At 42.5% G+C, this 14,699-nt stretch overlaps 1 protein-coding gene across 1 annotated transcript; it reads left to right on the forward strand.

The window, feature by feature from the left end:
* Positions 1-1,713: 1,713 nt before the first annotated feature.
* On the forward strand, positions 1,714-11,800 carry Bloc1s6 (biogenesis of lysosomal organelles complex 1 subunit 6). The gene is given in 5 exon segments (NM_001025714.1): positions 1,714-1,884; positions 6,183-6,324; positions 7,663-7,750; positions 9,736-9,822; positions 10,201-11,800. Coding segments are annotated over 5 exon segments (519 nt in total). The 5' UTR covers positions 1,714-1,802; the 3' UTR covers positions 10,321-11,800.
* Positions 11,801-14,699: the final 2,899 nt, after the last annotated feature.

Consider the following 14,699-nt stretch of genomic DNA (forward strand, 5'->3'; position numbering starts at 1 on the left):
TACACGGCTGGGACATAAAACCCACAGCCAAGCAAGGGGGTCACGTGTTTTATCAGGGTTACCATGTTGTATAAATCAGACTTTGGAAATTATAGATATTTGGAATTAGGGGCTAGCGTATCAGTAGTTCACCAATTAGCCAACTTATTGAGGATCATTTTGGTTCTCTTGCATAAGAGTTTCTATCTGGTGTTCATAATCCAAGAGAAGAAAACATGAAATGGCTAAAGAAGGAGCTCAGTGCTAAATGGCAGGAGGATGTTTGCCATCATGAAATGTCATCACTGAAACTTCCGAATGAAAGGGCGGAGTGAGATAACAAATGGCTTCCCAGGTAAAGGTATGTTTGAGTGTGCTGGATCATGTCTGTAACCCTAACATTTTCCTGGCAGGTAGAGTCAGGAGGACCAGGAATTCAAGGCCAGCCTTAATTACATATTGAGTCAAAGGCCAGTCTAGGCTACATGACACCTTACCGCATGAAACAAACAAATAAAAAAAGGATATTATTCTAGAGCACTTAAAAGATGAATAGGCCTTTGAAAAGTATACTCTATTAGTTTGAAGCAGGAGCAAGCACATTGCACACATGAAGGACAGTTTAGAATGCCCAGATTGCATAAGGTGTTTGAAGAGTAATACAGTGTTTTCCTATTTGTATGACAATATTATTACAAGTTCTCTAGTTGAGTAACCTCACAGGGACCAAAATCTTGGTAACTCACAGGGTTGAGTTCCATTACAAAAGCTTTAGGGGAGGGATTGGTTTCCTTATGTTTTTCTGGAGGTCACCCATCATCCAGACTGATGACTTCCTTTCCTCTATCTTCAAACCGATCAGTATTATATTTAATCACCCCTCATATTCAACCCTACCCCCCCCCTCCACACACACATCAGTTTTAAGATCCTTGGGCCCATGGAGGAGTACCCTTCCTATTTTAAGGTTGTGTTAACTAGTAGCTTTTATTCGTTGCCATGCACCCTAATATATGTAGAAGTCTCAGGGATTAGGCTGTGGACATTCTACAGTGGAGAGAGGAGGAGCTACCGCTAAAAAGTAGCTAAAGAGAAACGGAACATACTGATGGAGGACAATAGGGAGCTAGTGCATTCCAGAGGCATGACACTTTTATTTTTATTTAATTTTTTTTTGAGACAGCTTTAGCTATAGTACGGAAAACTGGACAGGTATAATTCAAGGAGCAACATTGGATGCTACTAGAGGTCAGAGTTTACAAAAGGGTAGAGGATCGTTACACTTGCTGTGGAGTTGAGTCTGTCCACGTCTACGTATTTTCCTTTAGAAGTCTCATCTTACAGGATCTCAGCAGGTGCTTTTGGTAATTTGTCTTAATTTGTTCAAATGATGCTCCAAGAAAGCCCTTACGTCATTTCCGAGTACTGGAAGAGATCCTAAAACAACGCTCAAGCTCAGAGTTCGTACTGACTAATTTAGCGGTTCGTGTTATTAAGGTTCTCGCTTAAATTGGACACAACACGGAAAAGATTCAGGCGGTTAGCTCTACGCTCGGCGCTCTAACCGTTCTTCCAGGTTCCACCGGCCACCCGCTGTGAAACCTAACCCGCACGCGCACAGCAACGTCCACTGTGCGGACGTGGGGGCGGGCTTTCCTGACTGGCAGTAACGTGCCGTGGCGGAAAGCGACGGTTTCCGCTTTCGTCACTTCCGTGTGCCAAGGCGGCTTTCGTCCGACTAGACGCTCGAACTTGTTAGGTTCCTACCTCTTGCCTTTGGCTTCTCCACACCACTCGCCCAACGCAGCGCCCAGTGCAGGGACATGAATGTTCCTGTGCCACCGCCCCCGGACGGGGTCCTTACGGGGCCCTCCGACAGCCTGGAGGCCGGCGAGCCTACGCCGGGTACGGCTGTTTTGCGGGGCGACTGCTCACAGGGGCCTGGACCTAGTGGGTGGGACTCCAGCGCAGGCTACCCTCCTGCCTAGAGCCCCAAGGCAAGGCAGCCTTGGTCCCGCGGGGAAACGCACTGTTGAGTGCGGTTTGTGTTGAAGGTTTGAGTTTGTGTTGCTTTTCAGCTGTTTGTCACGGGGTTAGTGGTTGGTGATGAGTCAGAGAGGTCGGTTTTTAGAAACCTATCCAATATTGGCTACTTGTGAAATACTCTGACTTCTTGGTAACATGACTTCATTCGATACTCCAGTTCTTGAAGAGATTTGAGCATTAATGCCCGAAGGCGACCGTTGAATGAAACATTTAATTTGCTACATAGCCAAATGGGCACTGTTTATGTATACCATCGCCTTTGTGAGATTGAGAACATCACCACATCACCACTCAAACCATTTTCTGTGCGCAATGGTTTATATAAAGGACACTAGGTGGACCCTCTAAAAATAATCTCTTCGTTCCAGAAATAGGAAGCTACAAATCACTCAGCATTTCCTGGCCATGTTTTTCTTTAATGACTCACCCCTTTCTTGACTTGTTCAATCACGTCAGTAAATACCCTCCCAATAGTACCTACTTTTTCTCTCCCTTCCTCCCTCCCTCTCATTTTTTTCTGTACATGACGCAGGAGTGGCATATATGCAAATAAAAGCAGTTGTCAGAGAGTAGGGCAGAGAGATAGGGACAGGACTTTTCTTTGTGCTATGCAAGATCCTTGGCCTCAGATGTCTGATCTTGTTATGGTGTGAGCTTACTCTCCCATGAAACTGAAATTGCACCCCCTGATTCAGTACCCTCTGTTTCACTAGAGGATTCCATTAGCATGTCCCGGTAGTTTGCACCCTGGTTCAAACAGTTCTAAAGCTACCATCTCTAGTCTCTCATTCTCTCATGTTTGTCCATGGTTGTAACTTTTCTGCCTAAGACAAGCTCCAGGCATGAATTCTTAGAGCCCTTAAATGGCTTCTGGCCACTTACTGAATTTCCCGTAGGATCGGCACTCGGATCCTCACAGGCTGGCTCACAGTGCATATTAATAGCTCACTGTTGCTTTTCTGTGCACGGCCTTGCTATCCATCCTCACCTTTACTCATTCTGTTTCCTTAATGTTGCATCCCTTCCGCTCCTGTCAGATTTGTATCCATGTGGAAGTGGTGGCCATAGTCTTAAGTTGGTGTGGTCTTTAGGAGGGTTTTGCAATATCAGAGATTGGACACATGTTCCATCCCAACCGTTTTCTAAGAATGTCTCCCATAGAAATAGGAACGTGCAAAGATTAGCTAGGAAGATCACGGCATCATTGTTTATTGGAAAATGAAAATAGTGTAATCTCTCCACAGGGGATTGGGTAAAGTACTATGGAATTTTGTCGTCTTTTTTTTTTTTTTTTTTCTTTTCTTTTTTTCGGAGCTGGGGACCGAACCCAGGGCCTTGTGCTTGCTAGGCAAGTGCTCTACCACTGAGCTAAATCCCCAACCCCGGAATTTTGTCGTCTTAAGATGAATGTGGTAGCTCCAGATGCATTGCTGAAGAAAGATACTTAAGATGTCTTTACGAGGAAACTTGCCATGTGTGGTAGCACATGCCAGCACTTAGGAAGCTGAATCGGGATCAAGGCCAGCCTTTGATAAACTTTGTCTTAAAACAGACAAACAAATAGAGGGCCTTCAGAACAGTGTGATGAAAAGATTATGTGCATGGCTGGGTAAAGAGTTTCTGGACATTCATGTGAGAAAACTGGAGAGTGACTGGAGTTAGATCATGAGAAGGACATTTGCTTTTGAGTTGTGCCTTTTTTCCATGGGTTTATGCTTTTACAATGATTAACAAAGAGAACAGAAGATGGGACTGGGGGATGAGGTGGGCATTCAGCGACTTCAACCCCCAGCCTTCCTTTAGTAATCATCTTAGACTGTCTGATTCCATGATTTTTGTAATGGCTTTCCATACTCCTCTGTATTGTGCACTCAGGGAAGAGAGTTTACCTTATTAATGTGACTAAGAAATTAACACACAGTAGGTATTCAGCATACATTCATTGCATGAATTTGGTAAGGACCCCCCTTTTTCTTTTAGAACTGTGTTTCTTATTTGTGACCCTTTCATATTTTCATTGCTACTTCATAACTGTAATTTTACTACTGTTATGAATCATAATGTAAATATCTGTGTTTTTTGGTGGACTTAGGCAACCCCTGTGAAAGGGGTTGCTACCACATGGTCAAAACCTTTGTTCTAGAGTTTCCCACAATGAAGTACCTGGAACTTAGTAACTAAATATGTATAAAAAAATTAACTGATATCTAGCCAATAATTGCTAATAATTAGAATGGGAAAGGGAGTCCTAGGAGTTAAAATGTGTGTGTGTGCATGTGTGCATGTGTGTTTATGTGTAGGGGTAGGCGGATTTATGGTTACATCTTAAAGTTGAAGTATCCTTGGTCAGGTATTTCTTTCTGCATCTATAATATATTGTCCATGTTTACTTGAAGTTGATGTTTGTTGTACTGTTATTGTAGACAAAACTTAAGCAGTGGAATTACTTGCCTATGTAAGCTTTTCATTGCTCTTCCAAAGGCACATTACCAGTGTGCTGTTCCCAAGTTTTCCTCCATCCTATTTCATTTTTGCTGTGGAGAATTTCAGTTTCTATGTAGCCCTTTCCCATTTGAGTTCTGTCTTGCAACTTTGAGAATTCCAGTTTGTTTGTGTTTTTAGGGTTAAAGTTAAATTGTTACAGAAGAAAGAACATCCAGTGTGTCTAACCACTGAGCTTCTCTCCAGCCTAGTCTTAATTTGATGTTCCTTGGTTTTTACTAGACTATAATTGACAACAGGTGTTTCAGAAGTTAACATTAACTATGGAATAGTTTCTGGGCACAATTTTAGTGAACACTTTACTTTTTTTTTTTTTTTTTTTTTTGTGCTGGGGACTGAACTCAGGGCCTTGTGCTTGCTAGGCAAGCGCTCTACCACTGAGCTAAATCCCCAACCTGAACACTTTACTTTTATCTCATTTAAAATCAATGATTGTGAAAAGCATAACATTCATTGACCCCACATTGAAGCTGTTGTGTACTATTTTTCTGGGAACAGTAATTGGTGAGTGGGTGTTTACCTTAGACATTTGAATGCCTGGAACAGGATGCAACGTCATTCCTGGCAGCAGGTCTAGACGAGGCCATCACATAAAGCTCACTTCCTATAGCAGATTAAGGCATGGAATGTTTTTCCTCCTTCTTCAAATAGAGTCATCACCTCACTGAACTTGTGTTAATAGGCCCAGTCCTGGGCCCCATTTACCAGCTGACTTTCCTAGCTATGGCCCTGGTTCACAGAAAGTGCTGTGTCTTAATTAATAAATGACAAAACAGTTCCCCCCTCCCAAAGCCTTTCTTTTGAGTTTAAAACAGGATTTTAGGTATTACATCTTTGTTTACATAATTTAACAATTTTATTTTCTTGTCTATTTGGTTATGAGCTTAGCCTTTAATGGTTAAGCCATCTTTCCAGTCCTCCCTGTAAGTTTTTATTTTCTTTGTGTGTATGTGTGTGTGTGGGGGTGGGGTGGGGGTAGGGTGGGGTTAAGAGATCAGATCACTGTATTCATGTGAAACTCAGAGAAAAGTTTTCAGGAGTCTGTTCTGTTTGTGGGTTTCAGGGATGGATGCCAGGAGGTCAGGGTTACATAGCAAGAACATGTACCCACTGAGCTGCCTGACCAGCCTCAGTCTATGTAATGTATGCATGCTTTTAAAGGCATTAATGTATTAACAACTCCTTAATTCAGTAGCTGTAAACTCATCCTTCATCCGGACTCATTTAATAAAATACAAAAATATGTAAATTTTTAATATGCTAATGTATATACTTTGAATATGCTAATGCATATAATTTAATATGCTAATGTACATAGACTTTGTTATATACTTACAGCTTAAAAATAACTTTTTCCCAGATGTGGTAATACATGGCTCAGAAGTCTCAGGCAGGGGGATTGAGAGTTCTAGGCTAGCATGGGCTACACAGGGAAACCTTGCCTCAAAATAAGAAATACTCAAAACAACACAAAAATACTTTTTTTTTTTTTTTTACAACGTGTTTTAGAGAAAGCTTAGAAGGAGCTTTAAAAGAAGCAGCTGTGTAATTCAAAGAGGGTTTGGGCTCTTCCCTCCTCCCTGGCTGAGCTCTCCCAGCCTTCTTACCCTGCAGCAGCATAGCACTTCCTAAGTTTGTTTTTGTTTTGAGCACAGGCTTAAGCGACAGGTCTCCAGATGAAGGACTGATAGAGGATTTGGCTTTGGAGGACAGAGCTGTAGAGCACCTGGTGGGAGGCCTGCTGTCCCACTACCTACCAGATCTGCAGAGGTCCAAGCGAGCACTCCAGGAACTCACGTAAGCCAACAGATGTCACCTGGTAATACCAGGGAGTATGAGAGTGTTGTCTTGTGGAACGTTGACTCATTGAGCATGCCTGTGTTCTGTCAATGGGAATCACGGAGTCACCTGTAGCTAGATGTAGGAAGTGAAGTAATACTCTTAGATAGTCTAGTTTCTTCGTAGTAGATGTTGAGAGTGATTGGTCCTCGTATGAGTTTGGATCACTTGTGTGTTTGAATGAATCAGTCTGTTCCCTCTGAAGTAGTCAGAGTTGTTGCAGTTTTATGTCCTTATAATACCAGCATATCAGCAGTGATGACTGACTCCTTCATGAGCGAGTCCTGGAATTTGCGCCTTTTCTTGTTTGATCTGGCCAGTGGCTTTTCAGTTTTACTGATACTGAAGCTGTTGTCTTCATGCTTAACCTCCGCTCCCACTGCCCACCTCCACCTCTGTTTTCCAGTTGTGACCCCCTGGGTTTTGCTCTTGTATTTGGCAAGTTGCTGGCTACTTTGTTCTCCACACTGTATTTCCTCCTCTGTGATCCCTAGTTTGGCACCAAAGGACAGACTAGGGAGTGACCTGTTGGTCTGCAGACCCAGGCCTGATGGTAGACATGTGATTGCCCTTCGGTCTCATTGATAATTCATTTTTCATCATAGCTCTCTATTTTGCAACAAACCATGTTATATTTTCCTTTAAAATGTTCATTTAGGTGACCTTTCACTGTCACTTAACTCTGTGATCATATTGCTCTGGGGAGGAACAGGAAGAAAGTTAGCTTTTCTCCTTCCATAGGGTTTGAATCTAAAGGTTAACAAACCCTTGAAATTGTCTGCTCTGACCTTCTGCCTGTGTACATGACATTTAGGTCAAGAGAAGCAACTTGAGTGTTTCAGACTACACAGCTGTGAGGGAAAGGCTTGTGATCCTTGAGGAAATACTGACCCTCAGTACTGTATCTTTTCCAAGCCTAAGTCAGGAAATTCTTGGTTTCTAGTTTACTTTGGGGGATGCATACAAAACTGAGTTTCATGAGCAAAATACTATAAAAGAACCTTTGGGGTGATAATGCAGGATATTGCTACAGTAAAAGACTCTGCAGTAATCTGATTATTTTAGTTATTAAAGTCTGAAATTGCATCAAGAATGCAGTGTACACTAGTTGTCAGAGTCTATCTTTGGAATGTGATACTGGGAACGGTTACTCTGCGGCAGTTAAGTCTTGGAGAGACACTGTGTTGCCTGCTGCATTTCCAGTTTTCCCCTTTAGCCAGAATGAATGTGATTCTGTGAAATGAACCAATACTTAGAAAATGTAAAATTGGCTTTGGCTGTGTGCTTTTGTTTCAGACAGAACCAAGTTGTGTTACTAGATACACTGGAACAAGAGATTTCAAAATTTAAAGAATGCCACTCCATGCTGGACATCAATGCTTTGGTAAGTATGGTTACCTTAGCTAGAGCTTAATGAGCTCTGATTTAGAAAGGCTCTGCACTTCTGCATTTTAATGATCGTATCCTCTAACTTCTGTGTGTGGAATTGGTCTTTTTAGCAAATCTCGATGCTTTGTTACAATTCCCATGGTGTTGGCTTTCACACGCTGAGCATGTATTAGGAAATTCAGCTTTGTTTGCATTATGGAGAAGATCTCAGGAAATGATAAGAGGAAAACAGAAAGTAAGGAACAGTCGAGGCACTGTTTCTACCACCAAGGAAAGTGCAGGACTTTTTGAAGGGCCAATTGTGTGGTTTCTTAATTAATGCTCAATTGTGAGTATTCCTGGCACCATGATGAGTGGCACCTGAGGGTGAGTAGTTAGTTAGATCATGAATTTCCCTGGAAGCCGATGGAAGAAGAACAGATAGTCTTTAAGAAAACAGACTTGGCATAAGCAAGGCCATGTTGCTCCTTTCCCTCCCTGGACATTAGCAATTAGCTGCTTGTCTGCATGACCTGGGAAGGACTCCTGCACACCTCAGCAGTAGACCTCTCACTGGACAGAGGTGGGTTAGGATTGTCTTCCTTACATATCCATCATGTTCTGCACTAGAGACAGGCTTGCTGTGCAGAGCAACCTTCTCAGCGGCTCCCTGACTCTGTGTGAAGGAGTGAGCACAGCCACACTGACTCCCTCACACTGTGATTGGACAGGTGCTTGTTACCAGTGAAAGTGGAATAAATGAGCAGAGCTCTGTCGAGTCAGCCCGGAAGGACAGAGCTGAATTTCTCCCCTGTTTCTTCCCTTTGCCCCAGAGTGGTTTTAGTTCTCATGTAGGAATGGAGAGATGGCTCAGTGGTTAAGAGCAATGACTGCTCTTCCAGAGGTCCTGAGTTCAAATCCCAGCAACCACATGGTGACTCACAACCATCTATAATGAGATCTGATGCCCTCTTCTGGTGTGTCTGAAGATAGCTACAGGGTACTTATAATAAATAAATAAATAAATGAATGAATGAATGAATGAATGAATGAATGAATAAATAAATAAATAAATAAATAAATTTTTAGAAATGGGGATGGGAAGGCCCTCAAAGAGACACGTAAAACATCTGTGAACTGACTTGTGGCTATGTCAGAGGTAGCTACTCTCTGTAGGCTGGCCTCTTGTTCTCTCTGTCGTCTGAGAATAAGGTTCCCTTCCCATTCTCTCTTCCACATGCCAGGCCCCATCACCCTTCAGCGTCTCCTAATAGGAGACTTCCCTTTTGGCTTCTGGCTGAGACACAGAATGTGTACTCTGGGAAAGAAGTTCATGTCCTTTAATGACTATGTTGTCATTCTGACCTCAAGAGGCATGACTGAGTTTGTTCTCTCAGAGTCTGGGCACTGACTGGGTTTCCCTGACAGGAAGACAGCACTCCCTGTCCTATGTACTGGTTCTCAAAAAGGCAGTAGTGACTATTAAACTTTTTAGTTTATGTGACATGTTTTTGAAGCAAATACTGTTTGCTATATAATATAAATGTATGTTTTATGTTTAATAAGCCTTTTTTGAGAGGACAGTCAATGAGAGACAAGTCAGTCAGTCTCTCTCTCTGTGTCTCTGTCTCTCTCTGTCTCTGTCTCTCTCTTTCTTTCTCTCTCTCTCTCTCTGTGTGTGTGTGTGTGTGTGTGTGTGTGTGTGTGTGTGTGTGTGTGTGTAGCCCTGACTGGCCTGGAACTTAATATACAGACCAAGCTGGCTTTAGACTCCCACAGCTCTACCTGTCTGCTTTCTGAGTACTGGGATTATTTTTTGTCAACTGAATTGAATCAGCTATTTTCAAAATTCTGCTAATAGTTGAATAAAATCTGTATCATAGAATTTAAAATATGGCCATAATTGAGGCTCTAAATTTCCAGCTCAGAAGGATGCACTATAGTTTGAGTGTTGACAAATTTGCATTCTTGGCATTTCATCTGTCTGCTCTGACTGTTAAGTTCACGGAAGCGAAGCACTATCACGCCAAGCTGGTGACCATAAGGAAAGAGATGTTGCTGCTCCACGAGAAAACATCCAAGCTGAAAGTGAGTGGACCTGCCTCATTCTTAACACCGCTGAACACTCATCCTTCTCAGTATCTGTTTGCACTTCTGTACTTTATGTACAGTAAGATACGAACTCATGCTCCATTGTCTCCCTTTAAAAATGAAGTCCCTTGCCTCCTCCACCAGTCCCTGGGCTAGTGGGCTCATCTCTGCACATGAGCTTGCAATCACACTTAATATGAGCTTGGAGTAAGGTTTATTTTGTTTTAAATTAAGGGGACTTTAAATTACTCCAAATAAATTTAAAAATTAAACATGGAATTTATTAATACATATTGAATAACTCAAGTCACTCTTTTCTCTTTTTTTTAAGTCATGCCATAAACGTATACCCCCCACCCCCTTCTCTCTCCACAGAAAAGAGCACTGAAGCTGCAGCAGCAGAGGCAGAAAGAGGAGCTGGAGAGGGAGCAGCAGCGAGAGAGGGAGTTTGAAAGAGAGAAGCAGCTGACAGCCAAGCCAGCCAAGAGGACGTGAGGAGCCTGCTTTCCAGTTCCTGTCCCATCCTGCTTTCTGGATGTCCAGTGCTGCATACAGAGAGCGAGGCGTGGATGGTGCCTTACGCCCTGGCATGCCTTGAGTCTTTCCCAGGGTTGTATGTGTCCAAGACTTCACTCAAGAAGCCTTGTTGATACTTATGTTTTCAACTCTTGCTTAACTTTAAAATTTATTATTTTGATCTTAAATCACTTGTAAACTGAAAACACTGGTTATTGTAAGAGTCTGGATACAGTTCAAAATGAGGCGAAGGTCTGACCGTCTTAAGAGTCAGTTTTAGTTTCAGTTTCTCCTTTTCTGAGGACAGGCCTTCCCTGCACAGCCACACTGATTTCTGGCAACTCCTTTTTATTGTTTAAAGAGAAACTCCAATTGTTTGACCGTAATTCTCCCAGAAAGAGAGCTGCCAAGCTTTTATGAAGAACTTGTGAAGTGTATGTCACTGGTGAGGCCAGCACCTGAGACGTAGGCTGGGAGTAGATACAGACAGACTCTCCAGCCGTTCTCCTCTGTTTTCCAGTCTTGCTGCTGATAGAGATTTTGGGTTTAGGGCAGGATTCTATTCATTCCTCAAGCTGTGCAGCAATGGTGGGCCTGCCAGATACTCAAAGGTGTGTCTGTGTCTGTCTGTGTGTCTGTGTCTGTCTGTGTGTGTGTGTTTGCATGTGCATGCTAAGTCATCACTGTGTAACAATGTCTCTGTGTTTTTTCTTTTCCTCTCTCCTTTTTTTTTCTCCTAGAGACAGGCTCTCTATAAAGCCCTGGCTGTCCTGGTACTCACTGTGGAGACCAGGCTGGCCTCAAACAATCCACTTGCCTCTTTCCCCAGTGCTGGGATTAAAGGTGTGCACTGCCACACCTTGTTTGAAGTAGAACAGAGTCTGCTACTGCTCACAGCATATGTAAAGAACACAGAAGAGGCCCGATTGATGCCTTTGCTGTTTTCTAGACCTTTCCCTCTCCTGTGTAGGAACTTACTCTGTAGGCAAGATGAAGTCTCCTTGTTGGAAATCAAGAGTGCAGTAGTTTACTCCCCATTTTAGTGTTTAATAGGAAGCTCGTTTCTAGCCCCTACTTTGAGTGAGCAGCACCAAGCTACAAAGGTGTCTGATTAGAATGAGCATCTTTTATAACCCATGGTACACTTTTAGTAGGCTGGAATTACTACCTCTGATCACATACTGGGCGATGTGGAGATCATTAAAGATGACCAGTGCTAAGAACTCGTCAGCTTAAAGGCTGTTTCTTTGAAGGAGCCCTTTCCTTTTTAATGAATGAATTGTGATCTCACAGTCATTGACTTGACTTCTGTTCAAGAATACAAATGAGGTTATTTGAACGGCTGTTACCCTTTGTCACTTACTGTCACTTCTAGAGCAAAAGTCATTAGGACTTGCAGGACAATGCCATTACATTACAGAATGTACTTATTACAATAAAATATCTGATATCTGGCAAAGGCTGGAGATGGCTTTTCATGCTGACTTCACACCAACGGTGTTAGTCATTTCAAGTGTTCCCGGACACTTCTGGACACTTCCTCAGTCTCTTAAAGTGAATCTGTTCTTTGTTTTGCTTAGAGTTTCTGCCCGTGATTCTGGTGTACCTTAAAGGATGAGACACGTCTGGGTCTGGTTGCCACTGGCGGGGTTTTCCACACTAAGTCAAATGTCCTTTTCACCTGGGAACTTAAAGTGTAGAATCCTCAGTTCTTACCCACTAGTTCTGATGCCATAGAAGATTTAGCGTGCTCTACATTATTCTGATGCAAGGGACAGTGGTATAGACTGTCCAGGGATTTACATTCATAAGCAATGGAATAGTTTGAAAGCTACCTAGTAATTTGTGGAGTTAATCTTAAGAAATAAATTATTCACTACTGCTTTGGATAGAATCAGATTTAAAACTGAACCTTAGCTGGCAGGAAATGAAGAGTCTTAGTTAATTGGACTTTTTGACTTGTATCAAAATAAATCATGTTTAATGAATGGATGGGTGGCAATGTGGCACATATGTTTTGAGAATTATATTAAGTTCTAAAGACTTTTTAACATATCAAAAAGATGGACTGGAGAGATGGCTCAGCAGTTAAGAGCACTGACTACTCTTTCAGAGGACCAGAGTTCTATTCCTAGCTCCCACACAGCTCACAACCATCTGTACCTCCAGTTCCAGAGGATCGAGTCCCCTCATCTGGCCTCTGCTAGCATCAGACACATATGTGGTGCACCTACTCACACACAGACAAAACACTCACCCACATAATAGAGAAATAAATCTACAAAAAGAAATATACATCATTACCCACACTTTAAGGTCAGAAGTCAATCAGAAACACCATGGGCGATGAAACCCTAAAATTTTAGTTGTATTTCAGTACCATGGAAACACAATAACTAGACATACCTTTATAACAGCCTTGCTGTGTTTTTCAACAAATAGAAATTGGCCGAAAGAAAAGTTGCCTTTGTTTTGATATAATATCAGATATGTATGGTGCTGACACATGGGGCGTTCATTTTGAACTGACTTCGTCATGAGTACCATGTAAATGTGCAGACGTTGAATGTAGTGGAGATGTGTCCACAGTGAATTTTGGTGTAGATTCAGTTCACCAGTACCAGTTGTATGCCCAAACACCTTTGTCTGATTTTGATCTTACAAATGAAAACTACTTTTTATGAACTTAATAAAAACAGCAGATTCACCCAGTATTGTTTATCAGTCACCATTCTGTACACAGCAGCGTATATTCCTCTTTCTGTTCATTACTTCAGACATTTGTTTTGCTACCTCTCCTGTTTTGTTGCTCTTTTTAAAGATTTATTTATTTTATGTATACGAGTACACTGTAGCTGTCTTCAGACACACCAGAAGAGGGCTCATTACAGATGGTTGTGAGCCACCATGTGGTTGCTGGGAATTGAACTCAGGACCTCTGGAAGAACAGTCAGTGCTCTTAACCACTGACCACTGAGCCATCTCTCCAGTCCTGTTTTGTTGCTCTTAATGTCCTCCATGTATTGAATGTTCTTTTTTTTTTTTCCTTTTTTCTTTTTTTCGGAGCTGGGGACTGAACCCTGGGCCTTGCGCTTGCTAGGCAAGCGCTCTACCACTGAGCTAAATCCCCAACCGTGTATTGAATGTTCTTTATATTTCATCCCCCCACCCCCCAAAAAAAAGGCCAGGCCAGGGGCTGGAGAGTTCTCTTAACTGCCTGTGCAAAGGACCCACATTTGGTTCCCAGGTAGCTTCATCGGGTAGCTCCCAGTCACCTCTGACTCCAGTTCCTCGGGATCTGACACCTCTTCTGAGGTGCCTGTGTGGTACTTATACATGCACTCAGGGATTCAGGCGTACACATAAAAACAAATCCTTTTTTTAAAAAAGTAATTACCAGTCCACTGATGAAATCCCATCGGACAGGTGATGGAAGTGCCATCCAAGACTGGCTGGAGCCTCCAACACCGGAAAGTTAGCTCTTCTTTGAGAGTAAATAGAACTATAGGCTGGGTGTGGGAACAGCCATGGGTAATGGCTGGAGAGTTGAAAGTTTGAGGCTACTCTGGGCTACAGCCTGAGACTCTGTCAAAAAACCCAAAACCCATCATTTTAAGTGGTTTGGTAGGAAGTACTTAAAGCCATAGCTGCCTGTGTAAATGCTGCCTTTAAATAAGAGAGTTCCAGTAGTAGAGCATTGTAGGCTGCATTCAGTGGTGATTGTCTCTGGAGAAGGCAGAGCTTGAAACTTTCTCTGAGACCTGTGTGTATATCTGTCAGTGCTGGCTCTATAGATCTCATCAAATTCATTATATACTTGATACACACCATATATTTCACCGTAGTATATATGCTTTATTCCATAGCCATGGTTTTTAGAATTGAGCCTCCGAACATAACTGTTCACATTTGAAAACTTGTTCAGCTTCCTTTTGGATGAAGAGAGTTCCCGTGTCTTTTGTTATTCAGATCAAGCAAACCAGTAGCATTTCTGTTAGTTTACTCTTGCTCTGCCCACGTGTGTGGCCAGAGTCCATCTAGCAGGCAAAGCAGAAACTCCATAGGAATGGCAGTCATGGGATTGGGTGCACTGTGGGGAAAGCTGCAGTGTAAGTGAGGAGTCGGGTTGAGAGGAGATCTAGTCATAGTCTCTGAATAATAGGGGTGGCTTAGAGATATATAAAGAAATGAAAATTCCCCCAAAGATAAAATGGTAGAAGGCTATTCTACCATCACCTTTCTGTAAACTGAGAAAGAGGAACCTGGGATTGTGGCCCACAACCATCCTTATTCCTCCCAACGCCAGGGAGGAGAGAAAGATTAGAGGGGAAAGGAATGTAGGTCTCTTTAAACTGCTT

This window comes from Rattus norvegicus, chromosome 3 (genome assembly GCF_021556685.1).
Source record: "Rattus norvegicus strain SHRSP/BbbUtx chromosome 3, alternate assembly SHRSP_T2T, whole genome shotgun sequence".
Taxonomy (NCBI): Eukaryota; Metazoa; Chordata; class Mammalia; order Rodentia; family Muridae; genus Rattus; species Rattus norvegicus.